Here is a 19,722-nt window from a genome sequence, read left to right on the forward strand (position 1 = left end):
GCACATACCAGGTCAAAGCGAAGAGGAGACAAAGGATGCTGCGCACGAGGCGATGACGGATGGAGGGATGAGGACAAGAGGAAACGGAGGAAGCAAACAGAGTAGACGGATGAAGCACACGTCTGCCACGGATGAGGGGGACGAAAGAGAGAGATGGATGGAGAGAGAGAGAAAGACAGAGGGAGAAAGAGAGATAGACAGACAGAAACAGGGAGAAAGAGAGGGATGGAGTTTATTTGCTTTGTTAATCTCCCATTATGCTTTACCCGGCCCCCCTCCCCCACCCCCACCCCTCTCTCCCGTATTAGTGCTTGTTATTAGCCAGGGATCATTAAAGCACTTTAGTCTCATTATTTCCGTAATGAGCCGAAATGTGACGACCTCGTAATGCGACGGGCTGTGGCAAGGGACAGCACTGAGAGATGAAGTCATCGAGAGGAAATGGAGAGGCTGGGGGGAGAGGCTGGGGGGAGAGGTGGGGGGAGAGGTTGGGGGAGAGGTTGGGAGGGGGATGAGAAATGGGCTAGTTGGTAGCGTCGGTTGCGTGTCATCCATCACTGAGGGCTTCAGCAGTGCATGGGGACGAGGTTTGCCCGTGGACGTGTGTGAGAGTTAGAGAGCAGAGCGGAACATATTTTGCTTTTGGTCTGTCATTTATCTAATCCACATTGTGCGAAGCGCTTTGTGTGTGGCTGTGTCTGTGTGTGTGTGTCTGCGCCGGAGGGGGGGGGGGGGTCTGGTCTCAAGTGAGGTATTCTATAGTACCTCTGAGCTCTTAAAATACTGAGCTCTGCATGTGTGTGAATGTGTGTGATATTTTTACGTGTGAAGTATTTCAGAGTACCTTTAAGCCCTTCCCAAAAGTGCACTCTTTGTGTGTGTGTGTGTGTGTGTGTGTGTGTGTGTACGTGTGTGAGTGTGTGTGTATTTGTCTATAAATGTATGTGAGAGAGAGAAAGAAAAAGGGAGAGTGTGCATGCCCTCCAGGCTATCAAGGGTATACAAATCTGTTGCTGTATTTGAGTTTCAGTGTGTGTCTGTGTGTGTGTGTGTGTATGTGTATGTGTGTGTGTGTGTCTGTGTGTGTGTGTGTGTGTGTTTGCAGCAAGGATCCTGTGTGTCAGAGTGCCTGTGGAGCTCCAATGCTGCCCTCTTAACCTTTCTCTCTCTCTCTCTCGTTCTCCTTCCCTTTCTCCCTCTCTCTTATTCACTCTACCTCATTCTCGCTCTCTCTCTCTTTCCATGGTAAGGTGTCAGAGGAGAATCCTGGGTATGTACGCTTCTGGTGAGAGATAACAGGAGAAGGAGGGGGCATGAGAGAGAGAGAGAGAGATTGATGGAGTGAGGCAGAAATTGGAGAGGAGTGAGTCGAAGAGACAGTCTAGTGATGTTTTGAAACTCACACCCACCACTAAGCGCATTAAAAAACAACAGCATCTGACATGCATTTACATAGTAAAACAACAGCATCTGACGTGCATTTACACAATAAAACTGGCAAGCCTCAAACTGGCACGCCAATGCCTCATCTTACTTGCACACTTTTTCTACATAGCCGTGTTTGTACTGCGAAAGCATCACTCACGTTCATTCTTTATCTTATCAGCAGACACGGATGGGCCAGATAAGAGTTCATGAACAAATGGAGGCCGTAATAGGCGGTGAGCCCCATGGGATGCGTGCATGTGTACGACCTGCTGGGCATGGACGAGCGAGGGCTGGCAAGGAGAACAGCTGGAGAAGAACGGAGAAGTTTTTAAAGAATGGCTACAGCTAGAGAAAAGGAAGTGTTGGCTGTGAGCCAGGAGCAAAGCATCTTTTGTGTGTGTGTGTTTGGTTGTGTCTGTGTGTTTGGTTGTGTGTGAGTGTTTGGTTGTGTGTGAGTGTTTGGTTGTGTGTGTGTGTTTGGTTGTGTGTGAGTGGGCGGTGGGGCAGCTTGGCAGTGGGCGAGTGGTTTATTTATTCTCAATATATAATGCACAACCATATTTTATGGGTTGAACTCAAATACACTGCTCGGTGTTATCATTGGTAGTGGTGAAGCACTAGAGCAAGTGTGTCCTTTACTATACATGAGAGTATAGCTTGGCTGTGAGCTTATATCAGCTCCATTTGTGCTGCCTTTTTTCAAAAAAAGAGAAGAAAGTCACAAAAGGAGAGGAAAAGAGAAGGGAGGAGTGGGGGATGATCGGGGAGGAGAAGACTCACTTATGAATGATGATATGCTCCCACTGGAGCTAAGTAATGATGTCATGATGAGAGTAAAAAGCCACCGCTAAACAGAAAGTGGGTTTTTGGCTTGTGTGTGTGTGTGTGTGTGTGTGTGTCTGTGTGAGAAGGGTGGTGGGGAGGTGGACAGATGGTGCAGTGGATCTGGTGTTAGCCTGAGTATTAATGGACACAGCTGTCATTCACACTGTGTGTGTGTGTGTGTGTGTGTGTGTGTGTGTGTGTGTATGTGTGTGTGTGTGTGTATGTGTGTGTGTGAGTGAGTTTGTGAGATATGGGCAGATGCAACGTGGTTGTGAGTATGTGTGTGTGTGTGTGTGCGTGTGTGTGTGTGGGGTATGTGTGTGTGTGTATGTGTGTGTGTGTGTGTGTGTGTGTGTTGTGTGTGGAGTGTGTGTGTGTGTGTGTGTGTGTGTTGTGTGTGGAGTGTGTGTGTGTGTGTGTGTGTGTGTGTGTGTGTGTATGCTTATGCACATTGTGAATGTCATGTCATCTATGTGCTGTCGTGTATGTTGCTGGTGTGAGTGAGACGAGGGGCCACGCCTCTGGGGAACCACGCTGAGAATGTCTCTCTCTCCTTTCACCTGTCCTCACATCCATCACACCCTCTTCCTCTCATCTCTTCTTCTGCCTCTGTGTTCACTCCATCTCCCACTCCCACCTCTCCACCCATATCCCTCTCCCATGCAACCGTGATCGGAAAAAGGGTGTCATGCACCACTGGAATGCTTCGAAGAGATTTCACCCACAGCAGATTTCACCCTAACAAAGCTCTGGTAACTTATTGAACAGCACATCAATCTCTAACATGGTTCTTTCCTCTTAGAAAGATAGCTTGCAAAGACATGAGTGAACTTTGCCATCTAGTGGTAAATGTTTTAAACTGCACCCCAGAATTCATTTTAGTGCTTTCTGACTGACAAATAGCCTAGGAATTGTATCAAATTTCCAGCAGCGTATAATTGGTTATACATGGGAAAGGCTCAGAAGTAGAAAATACAGAAATACGGAAAGTACTGAAATATGTATGTAAAGAAGGAAATGAATATGTATGAAGGAAAGAAATAGAAATATAGCTGCAAGCAGCAATGCGGGGGCCAAGCAGTGCGCTATAGCAGGAATGGCGTTGCCATGGGATGAGCAAGCACTCACAGCAAGTTTGATGGCAATTGGATAAAGAACGGCTGAGAAATAAGCTAATTTACTTTGTTAAAGCACAACTAGAGGCCAAATTACACCAATGTCCTTGTGCGTTCTTACAATCAGCTCCCATATCCGTCTACCAAGTTTGGACTTCATACACCAAAGTGTTGCTGAGATGTGAGCTCACTTTCTTTATTGCAACACCCCTAGAGGCCAAATGAGACCACTTTCCTTGCATATCCTCACAATCAGCTAATATGTCCATGTATCAAGTTTGGACTTCATACAACGAAGCGTTGCTGAGATATGAGCCCACTTCCTGTATTACAGCGCCCCCTATAGAGGCCAAATGATGCCAATTTCCTACTGTGTCCTCACAATCAGATACCAAGTCCCTGTACCAAGTTTGGACTTCATACATCAAAGCGTTGCTGAGATACAAGCTCACTTCCTGTATTGCAGCGCCCCCTGTAGAGGCCAAATGACGCCAATTTCCTAGTGCATCCCCACAATCAGGTACCAAGTCTCTATACCAAGTTTGGACTTCGTACATCAAAGCATTGCTGAGATACAAGCTCACTTCCTGTATTGCAGCGCCCCCTATAGAGGCCAAATGATGCCAATTTCCTAGTGCGTCCTCACAATCAGATACCAAGTCCCTGTACCAAGTTTGGACTTCATACATTAAAGCGTAGCCGAGATGTTAGCCCACTTCCTGTTAGGCGGCATCGTCGCCATGTGTGATTTGCTGTCACGGGCAAATAAACTTAAAATTAAAAAATCTGACAAGTATCGTTTGTGCGGCTCGGTCTGAAGATCATCTCCGCCAAGTTCTGAGAAAATCGGAAGAAATTTGTAACCGCTGAAACTTTTCGTAGAGTTTGGACTAAATCCAACATGGCGGAGGTCCAATATGGCGGAAAGTGACGGGATAGGGGTCGATGAACTTGGGATGTTCCAAGGATTAAGACGCTACCTCAATTGTGAAAATCAGACAAAAGAGTCAAGGATCACGCGCATGAACGCATGTCCAGCATTGAACTGGTGGTGGCGCTAGAGTGTTCAATGTATATGCATAAAAATTGCTGTGAGTGATTGGGACAGTGTCCTGACTAATGGTATCGAGTTTTGTTATGTTAACTCAAAGCGTCACGGAGATGTTAGTCCACTTCCTGTTTGGCGGCTTCATCACCATATTTGATTGGCTGTTACAGGCAAACAAAAATGAAATTGAAAAATCTGACAAGTATCGTTTTTGCGGCTCGGGCAGAAGATCATCTCCGCCAAGTTCTGTGAAAATCGGATGAAATTTGTAACCGCTGAAACTTTTCGTAGAGTTTGGACTAAATCCAATATGTCGGAGGTCCAATATTGCAGAAAGTGACGGGATAGGAGTCGATGAACTCGGGATGGTCCAGGGATTCAGACGCTACCTCAATTGTGAAAATCAGACAAAAGAGTCAAGGAATACGCGCATGAACGCATGTCCAGCATTAAACTGGTGGTGGCGCTAGAGTATTCAATGTATGCATAAAAATTGCTGTGAGAGATTGGGACAGTGTCCTGACTAATGGTACCGAGTTTTGTTATGTTAGCTCAAAATGCCACAGAGATGTTAGTCCACTTCCTGTTTGGCAGCTTCATCGCCATATTTGATTGGCTGTCACGGGCAAACAAAAATGAAATTGAAAAATCTGACAAGTATCTTTTGTGCGGCTCAGGAAGAAGATCATCTCCGCCAAGTTCCATGAAAATCGGATGAAATTTCTGACCGCTGAAACTTTTTGTAGAGTTTGGACTAAATCCAATATGACGGAGGTCCAATATGGCGGAAAGTGACGTAATAGGGTTCATTGAAATTAGGTCGGTCCAGGGATTCCAACGGTGCCTGATATGTGAAAATCGGACGCACCGTTCAATGGTCACATGCGTGAATGCAATCCAGGTTCGACCCATTGGTGGCGCTAGAGTGTTGGGCATAGAGTTCTGTAAATTGGTGAGAGTCATCATGGGACAGTGCTGAATCAGTGTGCCAAATGTCATAACTTTAGACCCAGCGGTTCAATTTTCGGCCAGATTTTGACCTGTTGGTGGCGCTAGATGGCTGGGTTTAGAGGTCCGTAAATGAGTGTGAGTGGTCAGTGGAGTGTCCCGAAACTTTCTGCCAAAAAATCTGAACTTTTTAGCCAGGCGTTCTATGGGCTGCCATAGACTCCAATGGCAGAAGTGTAATAATAGGAAAAGCTAGTAACTCAATGGGTGCCTTCGCAGCTTCGCTGCTTGGCCCCCAAATATAGTTGGTGAAATATAACCTGACAGAGTTATTTCTCTCTGTTTGATCAATTGTGGATAGAGTCCACCAAACTAAATCAATGCTCTGGATAACTTAAAATTATAATATTTACTTGAACATCAAATACAAGGAAGGAACAAAAGCCTACTGTAAAATATACTCTCATAAAAGAAAAAAAAAACTAAACTGCTGCAAGATCAGTAAATCTCCAGGTTATTGTATAAATCTAAAACTGTCTCTCTTCTGGCCAAGTTTTCAGCATCTGATCATTTTCCATGCGCCCCATGTGACATGGCAGGAAATTGAGGAGATTATGGAAGGCTTCCTTATCTGACCACATCAGTACACAAATCTCCCTCTCGTCATGCCGCTGTGCTGATGGCTGACGTGCCAGTAAACAGAGCTCTGGCTCTGGGAACGCATCGAGGCAACAGTGGCCAAACACACACTTCAGCACAGATGGTGTGCATCACCTTGACCCCCTTGGACAGCTTCAAAGTTGTACACGCCGTCTCGAACGTTCTCTTTCCCCCCTTAATATTCGCAGCAAAAAAACAATACATCAGAATGTAATTATGAAAGGATGGCCTTTGAGAGGGTCTTTCTCAGTGAAGTGTCGCGGGCTTATAGCTCAGTCAGCAGCATGTTAATAAGGGTGATGCCAAGGCCTCCATACTCTGCGGAGAGCTATAATTTCCCCTCGGTGATGGAAATGAATTTTAAGTTGCTGTGGGCCTCGTCAGAGGAGCTGACCACAGCAGAAAGACTTTACCCACGTTGACCACAAACTTCCTTTTGTGATGTTATAAGGAAAAGCAGATTCTGCTGTGATCGTGAAAGCATCTTTAAAAACTGGAGGAATTAATTTGGATTTGCCCAGGTCTCCAACCAAATATTGTTTTGAATGCCAACCCATAACGACTTGCGTAGTCAACTCAACCCAGTTTTAACCCAAACACAATCTTTATGGAAGGGTAATACTAGAATTGGTCATGCAGCCTCTCAAAGATCAGACCCTTGCTGCAAGTAAGTAAGTATACCTAGACTTTTCTGTCAGTATAACCAAAGTGTACTGAAGTATAAGTACCAAGTATAGGTTAAATATTCTTAAACCTTTCTGTATACTTGTCAGTATAAGCCAAGTACACTTAAGTACAATAACATTTATTATATCTCTGATCAGTACACTACAAGTGAACTACATGTATACTTACTTGCTTTAAGTTTAAAATAAGTATACCAACAGTACACTTCCACGTCTAACGTACATACATCAGGCAGGCCCCCTTGTGCTTTGGTCAGACTGCATTGACCCATGAGCTTCTTTCCTCTCTCAATTTACTATAAAGCTGCAAATTGCCTCTGAATTCTGAGCATCTCAGGTGTATACTCTGAGCCGGCGCGCAACCCTAAAACACTGACCCTTGCAGTGGGTTACACCCCGCGTACCTGGACGGACCCATGCCATCCTTGCAGTGGGTTACACCCCGCGTACCTGGACTGTGAAACACAGGTGGGTTCTGCTCTGAGCAGCTTATATTGAACACTAGAGAACCTGGGAAGTGGTTTTGTAATCTTTGTGTTTTGGTCATCTTTGTGTGTAGGTCGTGCTGAACATGCAGTTGTTATAAGCTCTGTACAAAGACAGTTTTGAATGTGGTCAGGTCGTCTGTATGAATAGATGCTTTTGCATATAACTGTTATGTATTTGTTGATGATGATGATGTTGATGTTTCACCTCACAGTGGGTGGTCATTTATCCACAAGTTGTTTTGTCTGTGTACATTGTCATCTTTGTGTTTTGGCTGCTGGGGCAAAGGTTAGGGAAGTCAGGGGTACGTCTACATCAAGAGGGGAAACAACATGTGTGGCATTGCACATTCTCTCAGCTTGTACAAATGTTGTGTACTGTAGCAAACTTTAAACAAGCTTTGATATGCTTTTCTTCAGTAATGGAGTAATGTGGGGTGAAAGTGCATAGAAGCCATGGCGGTGGAGTGCATTGCCTATTTTCTCTGTAACAATACCTACTGCCTCCAAGTCTCTCTGTAGCTTTCTCTGAGTGTTCCTTGGCTCTTCTACTGCTCTTCTACATTTCTCAAATCAGAATTGAAATTCTCAAAACTACCTGTTCAATCTTCACATCATTTTGTCACTTGTGCACATCAAAAAAGAAGTTTCTCATTTCTTTGAACAAGTTGGAAATGCTTTGGTACATCCATGCAAATGATTATGTACAATTCTCTGCTGTTTCCTACATTATCAATTGCTTATGTCATGTTGATCAAAATGTATTATAATGGGTCTCTGTTCAATAGTCTCAACCCCCACAACATTTAGGCATTAGTTCATAGCAGTCTTTACATGCAAAATGGTTGAACAAGTTGTCATACAGTAATATGTCGTTGTGATGTGGATGACAATTTGTGGCCCAACAAACAGGAACGTCAGGGGGGAAGACTGCACTGTAATTCCTACAGCACTGCATGTACAGTTTTCCCTAAGGTGATACTCATACGTTCACATTTCTACTTTAAAAAAAAAAAAATTCTTTGTGCTACGCAGTGCTGTCTTTTCCTTTCTGTGTCGCAATTACATGGTCTGTCAACAAATTACAGTACAAACAGTAAAAGCGTAAATGTGAAAATGAATTGTTTTGAGAAATACACCAAAGCGACTGAGAAAAACTGTTACAGTAAGAAACTGGGATCCACTTGGTCTTCATTACAGTTTTTCTTGGTTGTCGCATGGTATATCATTTTTGAATTGAGTATCAAACTTCAGAGTAAACTGTCATAATGACAACATAACATAGTAGATTGACTAATTTGTTCATAAACAATGGCGTAAGGACATTTTGATTGCACTGACAATGATGACATAGTCATTTGTGCACGTCATAGTAGCAATTTCTCCTTCCTCTGAACAAATTGCAAATGCTTTTGAACATGTATCAGTTCAGTTGCTTTGCCATGTCAGTCAAAATGAACTATACTTATGGATGCTGAAGTCATTCCCAATAAAACTAATAGTCTTCATTTAATTTTGCTTGAGTCATTACATATAAAATTGGTGAACTAGTTATCTGTAGAATTGCAAAGAGCATAGTAAAACTGTGAAACGTACATATTCAGTGTCTTGTACTCACTCACTCAATTCACTCAGTTACTCAATTTGTAACTTTACTGTAGTTTTCAAATGGCTGTACAAGTACTGTATAGTGCTGTCTTGAGCATTATCAGGTGTGTCACCGAGTTCTGACCTTTTTTTGCATGGGAAAACACTGAGAGCATAAATTGTCATAATGAAAACATGACAAAGCCATTTGACTATCTTGTTCATAAACGATGGTGTCAAGACTTCTTATTTTGATGACACTGGCAGTTTCATTGACATAAATACTTGCTTTTGAGGAATGGACTATCCATTTTGAGCAAGTGACATGCTTTTGCAGGTTATCCACTAGGTTTTGCAGTTTGCACTAATTGTTTTGAGAAATGCACTAACTGCTGTGCAAATGTTAGTAGTGATGTGAGAAAAGCACCAAAGCGACTAAGAAAAACTGTAATTACTTACATGATGATTACTTAGCAAAGACCCAAGGGGAGATGAGGCGTCAACATCGTCACCCTGCGTCAACAGGCCCTGAGATAAAAGGTCATTACTTTTTTGCTCGATAGGTGGCACCAGTTAGTTTAAGTAGTAAAAAACCGAGACTTTTATTTTGGCAAGAATATAGGCTACGTCGAAGCTCGCGTCAAGGATGAAAGCGCCCTACGATTTTAGTAGCCGATCAGCTTGCTAGTAGTTTATAAGTTTAAGTTGGTTTGGCCAGACTTTAAAGAATCGTGTTTTAGAGATAATGGACAAGGACAAGGACAAGGACAAGGAGGAGGCGCTCGCTAGGTTAAAGACTAGGTTAATGTTTACCATCAAGAGACGTAAAGAAGTGATAAATAATTCTATCCTGGAAAGACGTACAGCGATCCATAAACAAATCAGACATCGAAGGTACCTCTACCACAAATACGAGCGGATGCAAATGGTATGATCATTTTGACCTGACTACCAGGCATTAGAAGTAGGCTACTATTTGGAGTTACGTTATCCGTTTGAAATCTAAAGGGCTGTGCAATGTATCATCTCAAAACTGGCATGCATGATAGCCTTTGGAAAATGTCACGGTTGGATCACACGTGAGGATGTATAGGGAATAGGATAGGAAAGCCTAGCCTAAATATAATGGCATTTGCTTTAACATTATTTTAACAATTCATTTTGATTCCAATTATTTATACCGATTCTATTCAGCCTTGCTTGTAACGGCTATCAACGATTATATCTCATTGAGGATGTGAATATGAACTGAACGGCATACTAAATTCTGATTGCATACATAAATTTAAAGCTATTGTAAGGACTAGTATCACATATTACACCCCAGCTGGATATCTGTCTCGAAATTGACATTTAATTTCAACATCCGATTAAACTGTATTAGTCCCCTAGGAAACGTCCCAAGTTATTGAGCCTCTCCATATCATGCATTCTGTTTTTATTTCTCTTCTGTCAGATGGCTCCACTTTCACTCTCCCACGTCTCCTCGTCGCACAGCCCATGCAGTGAGCTCTCCAACAACTCCAGCAACGCTGACTGGTGGGAGAGAGTGGTCCTGGCCGAGTTTGGGCCTCAGGAGTGGTTACAGAGGTTCCACGTGAGCAAAGACACCTTCTACCTGCTCTGCAACACGCTCAAGCCCCAGTTCCCCCAGACGAGCCTCCTCACCAGCTCCAGCAAGCTCACGCTGCCGCTGGAGAAGCGCGTGGCCGTGGCCCTGATCCGCCTGGCCACCAACATGGACTACAGCCTGCTGGCCGAGCTGTTTGGCGAGAGCATCTCCACCCTGAGCCAGTGCGTGCGCGAGGTGTGCGACGCCATCATCATGCTCCTCAAGCCGCTCTACATGCACCACCCGGGCGTGCAGGAGCTGGCCGAGAACGCCCGCGCCTTCCACATGAAGTGGGGCTTCCCGCACTGCGTGGGCGTCATCGACACGCTGCACATCCCCGTGCGATCCCCGCCTGCGCACGCACGCGACTGCTGGAGCCGCACCACGAGGGCCGGGGGCCACGCGGTGGTCATGCAGGTAGGCTTGGGAATCGGTTCCAGGTATCGGTATCCAGGAATCGTACGCATCCAAACGTTAACGATTCTACTAACGATTCCAATACAATGCTTTGTTTTAGAAATGTTTACTTTTTTAGAAATTTTCAACTTCTGTATTGTTAATGCACGCTTGATATTCATTCTCTAAAACCACTTTAAATTAGACATTAAAAAGCCAACAACTCTCAAAGCCATCCTATATAGGAATCGATAAGCAGAATCGACAATGGCATCGATATCGATAATTTGTAAACGATGCTCATCCCTACATGCAGGGCGTGGTCAACGCGCAGGGCTGCTTCTGGGACGTGTGCGTGGGCTTCCCCGGGGGAACCGAGGACTCCACCATCCTGCAGAGCTCGGAGCTGTGGATCATGGCGCGCGACGGGGGTCTCTCCCCGCAGCCACCCCTGCTGCTCATGGGCCAGCCTGTGGGCTACCTGTTGCTGGGCGACGAGGGCTACCCGCTGCACAACTGGCTGGTCAAGAACTACCCTGTGGCCTCGCCGCCGCCGCAGCAGCTCACGCCCCCGCAGCTTCACTACAACGCTCGCCTGGACAGCTGCCGGGCCGTGGTGGAGCACGCCTTCCGGAGGCTGCGGGCGCGCTGGCAGTGCACGCACCGGCGCAGCGAGACGCACCTGGAGCTGGTGCCCATGATGGCTCTGGCCTGCTGCGTCCTGCACAACGTGTGTGAGATGCACGGCGACCCCTTCCGCGACGAGTGGCTGGACGAGGTGCGGCACCCCGAGTGCCCCCAGCCCTCGGCCCCCTCGCCCGCCTACATGGACGACCCGAACGCGGAGCAGGTGCGCTCGCTGCTCTGCAGCTACTTCCAGATGCAGCAGCAGGGCAAGGTGCCCATGGAGCCCGACCCACTAGCTGTCGGGGTGCCATTCCCACATCCGTATGGAGGGCCTCCCCTTGGAGGGTTGCTGAACATGCAGTAGTAGGCAGTCTCAGACTGTGGGGCAGTGGAGAGAAACTTTTAAGGGCCTCTGTTGAGAGCTTGTTGTAGCCTTATGGAGACGTTGATATAAGGGGAAATCAACTACAGGCTGTCCATAATTTTTTTTTCCTTTGCAAGGACTTTATACGTCATAAAATGAAAATATCTAGACCACATATTTGCATATGTTTCATGTTTAACGTTTCTGCCTTGTCAATTCAGATTATGATCTGTACATTTGGTTTGTGGAATATAAATATCTGTCAATTTAATATGAACTACAAGTTTCCTAATTACTGTCTATGAACACTTTTGATATCAAATGTGTGTCAGTTCTGTGCTGATTGTTGACACGTACATCTAAATTCATCAAGCTGGTTTAAGGCTTTTATTATGACATGGCACGAGCCTGTGACCCCGGAAGCGCATTTGGGGGCGTCTCCTGACGTCATGTTGCATTCTGTGTTGAAGACAGCTAGCTAACCCTCCAGCCTATGGAAACACATAAGGTCATGAAACAAGAAACGTGGGTACCAGAAAATAGTTTCATGTACACGGGCGTACAACGAGGCTATGCCAAGACATAGATTTTATATTATTCTTCACATAAGCTAACGTTACTGCATTACGTAGGTGGTTTTAAGGCGTCGGTAGTACAATTTAGCATTTGTTAATTGAAAGCCATGAGCCCTGCCTCAAGTCAAGCCCTTCCGATTTCTCCCGAAAATGGGAGGTCAGCCACAGTTACAGAATCGTTTCTGCGTCTTCTGAGCCATGTTAAAGTCGAAAACCTGGTAGCTGGATTAAGTGGGGGAGTCGTGTCAACCATGATACTCCATCCTCTTGATCTGGTCAAGATACGATTCGCAGGTAAGATCATAACCTCTTGCAGCTGGTCAGCATGATTGTTGACGTATTACTGGACTTACCATAACCAATATAACGTCTCTACCAAAACATAACGACAGGGTCTGTGATAGATTTTGTGAAACGTTAACGTTGCATTATTTTGAAACCTGTTGGCAGATAGCTATCAATTTGATAACGCATCTGTCATCAGGTTAATGTTTTCTCTACGTGAGATGTAGAGTTCTTTGCCAGCTTACTATGTGTCAACTGACCACGATGGGGTGCCATTAACAGTGTCCTAATATAAAAGACCCATTCACAGGCTCGGACTGGTAATCTGTACAACCGGGCAAATGCCCGGTGGGCCGGTCCTACATGTTGGGCAAGTTACTTCAAAATCGTAATATATTATGTATTACTTATTCAAAGTAATTCATTACATTATAATATTACTGTCTCTGAATTGTAAGGCATTACACTACTATTGTATTACTTTTAAGTTACTTTTACCAAAATATCTGGAAATATGGATTTGGAGCTCATTGCACTCATTGCACTTCTAATGGAGGGTGATGTGGTACAACATCAGTAGAATGCAATAGGTGCAGTGATGGCTCATGATGCAATACAAGGAACAATCATAGCCAGAATTTTGTTTAAAGAAGACAAAAGGTCAAAGTCTGGTCAATTGTGATAGAAATGCTGTAACTTTAGGCTTAGGCCTACTCATTAAAATCCCCACTACCTGTATATTGTAACCCAAAACTTAAAGACATGTCAAGATAGGCTACACAGTGCAGCTACTGGCCATTTTGGTGCCCTAACTGGTGAAATACAGTATTAACCTAAGTATGTCATCATATGGCCAACTATAAAGATGTAATCTGCCTGTTCCCAGGGATGGGTAGTATTTCTGAAACATGTAATATGTGTTTTAAATGCAAAATAGTATTGCATGTCCCATTGTCTCCATGCCAATCTTTAACAGAAAAATGTCAGATATCTCAACCACAATGACATCAATAGATGGTAAGGTGTTGAGTGTGTTTGAATTCCCTTCCTTGTAGCATTCTTTTCTGCATTCCACAGTGGGGAAAAGTTCACCTTAAATAACAATTCTATTTCCTTATTAGCTGCATACTTGAGGTTGGAGATATTAAGGCACATCAAGTCTCTCACATACTGGAACTTCAAGATACATAGCCATATGATTTTCTTATTCAGTTCTGCACTGGACTTGAATTACGGATTTTGGCACAGATACACAATTATGATTTTGGCCTATTGATTATAATGTGGTTAATTGAAAGCTCTCAGTCATTTGGATAAGCATCAGCTAGATGACTAAATGTAAATGTAAATTCTTGAATTATTCTTAATTTTGATCACATTACATGAACTTGCATATGGTATACGACAGGGGCCAAATTGTATTGTTTTTTACTATATAGTTTTGATAGGCTAAATGTTTGGGATAAAAAAAAGCTTTTTTTGCAGTGCTTCCATACTTCCTTGAAAAAAGTATTTTGAGTATTTTCTAAATACAAAAATACAGTATTTTATTTTGATACATACGTAATATGGTTAGGCCTACTGTATTTTGTAGTTTATTTTGATACATTAAAAATGAGGGTATTAGGTATTTTATTTAGAAATACATTCTGATGTATTTTTGGCCATCCCTGCCTGTTCCCAGCATTAGCACAACACTTTGCGATGATTAGCTTATATATATATAGCTAGATATATGGTAGGCCTAAGTGACTGACCTATCTGGGTACACTCAACACCTTACCATATATTGATGTCATTGTGGTTGAGATATCTGACATTTTTCTGTTAAAGATTGGCATGGAGACAATGGGACATGGTTGCCTTTGTCAGTGTCCTTATGTGAACTTGCACAGGTCAACTTGCTCATCTTTACTTGCGTACCACTTCACACCAGTGCTTCAGACCAGAGCTGATGCTTCAGCAATAGCCGTCACTGAAAAGGTGTAAGTGTTGTTGAACACAGCTGTTCTCACATTAGCTGATTGCGATAAACATAAACCATTGTTGCCTAATTACCAATTATTCATTACACCTGTCTGTAGTATCTACTTTTTTGTGTTTTTCACATATAGTATTTTGCAGTATTTTTTAAATTACAAAATTACTATTTTGCATTTGAAACACATATTACATGTTTCAGAAATACTACCCATCCCTGGGAACAGGCAGATTACATCTTTATAGTTGGCCATATAATGACATACTTAGGTTAATACTGTATTTCACCAGTTAGGGCACCAAAATGGCCAGTAGCTGCACTGTCTTTAAGTTTTGGGTTACAATATACAGGTAGTGGGCTCTCTGTTGATTTTAATGAGTAGGCCTAAGCCTAAAGTTACAGCATTTCTATCACAATTGACCAGACTTTGACCTTTTGTCTTCTTTTAACAAAATTCTGGCTATGATTGTTCCTTGTATTGCATCATGAGCCATCACTGCACCTATTGCATTCTACTGTATCCTTAAGCCTAGCTCAGTCATTATGTTGTACCACATCACCCTCCATTAGAAGTACAATGAGCTGCATTGAGCATAATAAACTGCATTTCGAATTCCAAATTCATATTTCCAGATATTTTGGTAAAAGTAACTTAAAAGTAATACAATAGTAGTGTAATGCCTTACAATTCAGAGACAGTAATATTATAATGTAATGAATTACTTTGAATAAGTAATACATAATATATTACGATTTTGAAGTAACTTGCCCAACACTGATTAAACCACATGTCACTGCTTGACTAAATGAAAAATATAGGCTACTGAACATGCATGGAGATCGTCATAGTTGACAGAAATTACGGTACTGATTATATAATAACCTATAGGTCCAAATCTAAATGTTTGGGTTCAGTTTATGAAGTGTTGCTATAGCATTATACTGTGTGTTTGTTATTTATGGGGGGGAATCAGGGGGGGATTTTGGTATCGGTGGGCTTGTGTGTGTGTGGGGTGGTCGTCGGTCCAGTAGTGGGCCGGTCCAGGAGAAAATTGCCAGGGCCGAATTTTGTTCCCAGTCCGACCCTGCCCCTTCAGGTTGGGACTTTTACTGGTTGTTTATTGTTTGTTGATTGTGTGTTCATCGCGTTTGCAGTAAGTGATGGCCTTCAGGTAAGGCCTAAATACAATGGCATAGTGAGCTGCATGAGGAGTGTCTGGCATCAGGAGGGTATCCGTGGACTCTACCAAGGCGTGACACCCAACATCTGGGGAGCCGGAGCGTCGTGGGGACTGTACTTCTTCTTGTATGTATTTCCTTTGCTGTTCTGATGAGCAAATAAACGTTACACGTGCAGTTGCAGTGGCTTGTTTGCCAGTCTCTCAGAAACACGGTTTCTCTTTCAGTTACAACGCAATCAAAGCGTATGCCAAAGAAGGTCGCGAGAGCGAACTGAGTGCCACAGAACACATGGTCTTTGCAGCGCAGTCAGGTCAGTACTGCTTAAGTCTGGATTCCGTGGACAAAGCTGTGGAGCCTTGCGAAATGTGATGTGTCTTATCTTTGAATCTCTAAACATAGTTCTGCAGAGGCAGGGCATAAATTACATGACAGCTGCCTATTCAACCACCACTTTCTGAAGTAAATGTTTCTGTTTATGTAGATACACCGTATCCATTCCTCTCAATACTGATTTTTCCAGCTATTGTGTCTTTGTTAAGTATTGTCTTATTGAAAATATTTTGCTTAACACAAAATAGCTCAGAGTAAGCCTTTAAGTGAGGGCATGTGTCTTCTTGATTCAGGCCAAGTTGATTATAATGAGGTTAATATGTTAGAAAGCCTTCATCATGTGACAGTAATGAAGTCTATTCAATTTGAACTCATTTCATAGACATCCTGAGTGAACAAACCCCGCTGTCTTTTAAAGCGGTCCGCACACTCTTTGAAAGTGCTTTCTATTAGAGTCGTTTTAATGAACAATGGTCTGGCTTGTCAATGAAGGCCCTACATTCATTAATGCTCATATTTTAAAGATATTCAATTAGACGAAAGGTTCAGTGAGGATGACCTTGTCATCTCCTTTTTTGACAACCATCAAGAATTTTTTTTTTGTATCTCTATTAATCATTGGTGAAAACTTGTGTGTGCACTGCAGCGACGTGTCCATTGTTATGTGCATGAGTATTGAGATTTTCCCAAAATGCTTTCTTTTTAAAGGTATCTTGACGCTGTGCTTAACCAATCCTATCTGGGTCACAAAGACCCAACTAGTTCTCCAGTACAGCGCCGATCGCAGCAGGAAGCAGTATAAGGGCATGGTGGATGCTCTCGTCAAAATCTACAAGCATGAGGGAATTCCTGGACTGTACCGGGTATGCGGCCACATCAAATACATGATTATGTTTGAAGTACAGTAGTGTACTTAGTACTCGTGATTCATAATGACCAGTTTTTTACCAGTACCACAACATTAGGTAATGTTGTAGGGGGATTGCATAAGCTGGGAGACCTGGTGAAGTTCATTAGATCACCACTAGGAGGTGTATTGTACCACTGTAGTATGCGCCTGAAGAAAAGGGGCTCAGGTCTTGGAAGATATCACTTTTCTTTGGTCAAATTGTCAGTATGTTGGCAAGAGTAGTATGTGCTCACTTGAAAGCATGTGTTTCTCTACTGGCTGTACTAATACAAAGTCTTCTTACCCATCTCCAGGGATTTGTACCAGGGCTGTTTGGTACATCCCATGGTGCACTGCAGTTTATGGCCTATGAAGAACTAAAGAGGGATTACAACAAGTACAGAAATAAGGCATCTGACGCAAAATTGGTGAGTAACAGGAGCCAGGAAGCCAGTCCTCTTTGTTGTCTATGCAGTAATGGTGTCTGGCAAGACTCACAACTCAAGTATAAACATGCCATAGTCTGGTTTTACATCTGTGTAGTGCCTAGATGGGAGCTGTATATAAAAAAAGAGCGACTAGGACTGAACCTCGCTCACCACCATTCTCTCCTCGGCCTTTCAGGATCCACTGGAATACATTGCCATGGCAGCTCTATCGAAAATATTTGCGGTTGCCACGACATACCCGTACCAGGTAGTCCGAGCTCGTTTACAAGACCAGCACAACAAATACCATGGGGTGATCGACGTAGTCAGGAGGACCTGGAGGTAAGTTGGGGGCAAATATTTAACTGTTGAATGGACACATGTGTACACCTATGCCTGTTTGCCCACATGACCTTTTGAACTGAACTAATGTGGTTCAACTAAAATGGGGTCAATTCAATGCCCTTCTTGGTGCGTTCATGCAACTTAGTTTCCAAAAGTTACCATTTCAGAACTTCGCACGTATAAGTTGAGAGTGTTCACTTGATAACAACAAACTGGTGAAGTTGGTTATGTAAAAGTAAATTGGGAAGTACTGTTTAATATCAAAATCACCTGTGCTTACCAGTAAACTGTATATGGACAAATAAGTGACTTATTTGTGCATGGAACGAGCACATTTTTCATCTTTCACTATGTCGTTCTCCTAGGAGTTTTTAAAGAGCTCCCTCTTAAAAGAAATGTTCAGAATTTAACAGAACTTTTCAGGAGTGACGTTGCGAATCAAAAGTAGGAGTTCTCCCACTTCCCGGTTGTCCATGAACACACTATTGATCCTTTCCCTGCAGAAACGAAGGCCCGGTCGGCTTCTACAAAGGGATGGTGGCCAACCTGATCCGCGTCACGCCTGCCTGCTGCATCACCTTCTTGGTGTACGAGAACGTTTCGCGCTTCCTCCTGGGCTCGAAGCAGTGAGCAGTGTTTTGGCATTGCAGTGTGGCGGTGGCAGTGGCATGGAATTGTCCGGAAGCCCGGCTGGCCCTGACCCCTCGCTCCGCACCTCGCGCTGGGGGACCACTGAAGCTCTGCGCCGTGCTCCTGGACAGGATGTGTGAGGCGAGACGGACAGGCAGCCAGTCCTGGACGCGCGTGTGTGTTTGTTGTGTGTGTAGCTCACAAGAGATCCCGTAGGAGTCGAACAAAACAGCGAACAAAACAGCTGACATATAATCCAAATCACACTGCACTGAAGTAAGACTGGAAGCAGGTCCGCTACGGATGCCCAGCTACGAACAATGGACGAGCAAAATTGGGCCGCTCCAACACGCACAACGTGTCTGTGGGATGGATAGATGCATAAGAGGTGTGTGTGTGTGTGTGTGTGTGTGTGTGTATATATGTGTGAGAGAGAGAGAGAGAGGGGGGGGGTGTGTGAGTGGGTTGGGGTGTCAGTGCATGCTGTGTCTGCAGCCCTGACAGGAGGAAGTGATGATCTTATGTGACTAGCTAACAGGGGGCAGCATGGTGACATATCAAAGCAACGGCTCAAGGCGGCTGTTTCGCCTTGGCCCCTAATGGATTTTTCGGCAACCGAAAATCATTTTGTGTCATATTAAAAATGTATGGACATGGCTACCAGTGTAATATTAATATTTCTTGCCATTTCTGGCAAGTGTCTTCCGAAAAAAGGGAATGCACTGAGAAAAATACAGATTCTGGAAAGGAATTCTGCTATATTAAATAAGGCCTGTTGAAACCACCACATTTCAGGCTTGCTGTCTGCCAGATGAAACTTTCTGGTCTAGTTCATGCCTGAGGCACATGAAAGACGTTTACAGTCAGAAGTTTACATGGAGACATCATGTCAGTTTTCGCATGCATCACAACATTGACCATTGTACTGTGCACCTCAAGCTTGAAGTGGAATAAAGACCTACGCCCACTGGCGACCACATTCACGTCTGTTGATTTGATGCTCAAGAGATAAAACAATTTTCTAAACTTTGGCGTTGACGCGAGTCAGACGCTGCCAGTGGGCTTTGCTCTATTAAAAGTAATGGAGTTCTAAACTTTGGTGTCACTTGACGCGCCTCAGACACCATTGTCTGTGGGCGTTGGCCTTAATTGTGCCCTTATGTGCACTGGTAGGAAATATAAAACAATTTGAACCAAGCCTTGAAATGCAGACTGTAAACAGTTGAAACGACCACCTAAATTAGCAGCTTTATATACTTGGAATCAGTCTTGAAATCAGACTCTGAGCTGCAGTGT

At 43.7% G+C, this 19,722-nt stretch overlaps 2 protein-coding genes across 2 annotated transcripts; both read left to right on the forward strand.

Moving 5' to 3' along the window:
- Window positions 1-9,429: 9,429 nt before the first annotated feature.
- On the forward strand, window positions 9,430-12,052 carry LOC143118307 (uncharacterized). Its single transcript, XM_076279381.1, has 3 exons — window positions 9,430-9,710; window positions 10,239-10,811; window positions 11,107-12,052. Exons 1-3 carry the CDS (start codon window positions 9,528-9,530, stop codon window positions 11,779-11,781), a joined length of 1,431 nt encoding a protein of 476 aa, XP_076135496.1. The 5' UTR covers window positions 9,430-9,527; the 3' UTR covers window positions 11,782-12,052.
- A 186-nt stretch (window positions 12,053-12,238) lies between these two features.
- On the forward strand, window positions 12,239-19,675 carry LOC143118893 (solute carrier family 25 member 32-like). The gene is made up of 7 exons (XM_076280030.1): window positions 12,239-12,650; window positions 15,778-15,928; window positions 16,029-16,114; window positions 16,843-16,997; window positions 17,338-17,451; window positions 17,648-17,793; window positions 18,300-19,675. Exons 1-7 carry the CDS (start codon window positions 12,464-12,466, stop codon window positions 18,424-18,426), a joined length of 966 nt encoding a protein of 321 aa, XP_076136145.1. The 5' UTR covers window positions 12,239-12,463; the 3' UTR covers window positions 18,427-19,675.
- The last annotated feature ends 47 nt before the right edge of the window (window positions 19,676-19,722 follow it).

Source organism: Alosa pseudoharengus, unplaced genomic scaffold, assembly GCF_046254945.1.
Source record: "Alosa pseudoharengus isolate Yale_2024_CS ecotype anadromous, Long Island Sound unplaced genomic scaffold, YU_APseudo_1.1 YU_APseudo_1.1_scf_12, whole genome shotgun sequence".
NCBI lineage: Eukaryota > Metazoa > Chordata > Actinopteri > Clupeiformes > Clupeidae > Alosa > Alosa pseudoharengus.

What these genes read in the sequence shown, in the direction of transcription:
- LOC143118893 (XM_076280030.1), top strand. Translation starts at nt 12,464, where the DNA reads ATGAGCCCTGCCTCAAGTCAAGCCCTTCCGATTTCTCCCGAAAATGGG. An exon ending in GGTCAAGATACGATTCGCAG is followed by an intron (nt 12,651 to 15,777) that starts GTAAGATCATAA and finishes TCGCGTTTGCAG; the next exon opens with TAAGTGATGGCCTTCAGGTA. An exon ending in TGGGGACTGTACTTCTTCTT is followed by an intron (nt 15,929 to 16,028) that starts GTATGTATTTCC and finishes TTTCTCTTTCAG; the next exon opens with TTACAACGCAATCAAAGCGT.
- LOC143118307 (XM_076279381.1), top strand. Translation starts at nt 9,528, where the DNA reads ATGGACAAGGACAAGGACAAGGACAAGGAGGAGGCGCTCGCTAGGTTA. An exon ending in AATACGAGCGGATGCAAATG is followed by an intron (nt 9,711 to 10,238) that starts GTATGATCATTT and finishes CTCTTCTGTCAG; the next exon opens with ATGGCTCCACTTTCACTCTC. An exon ending in GCCACGCGGTGGTCATGCAG is followed by an intron (nt 10,812 to 11,106) that starts GTAGGCTTGGGA and finishes CCCTACATGCAG; the next exon opens with GGCGTGGTCAACGCGCAGGG.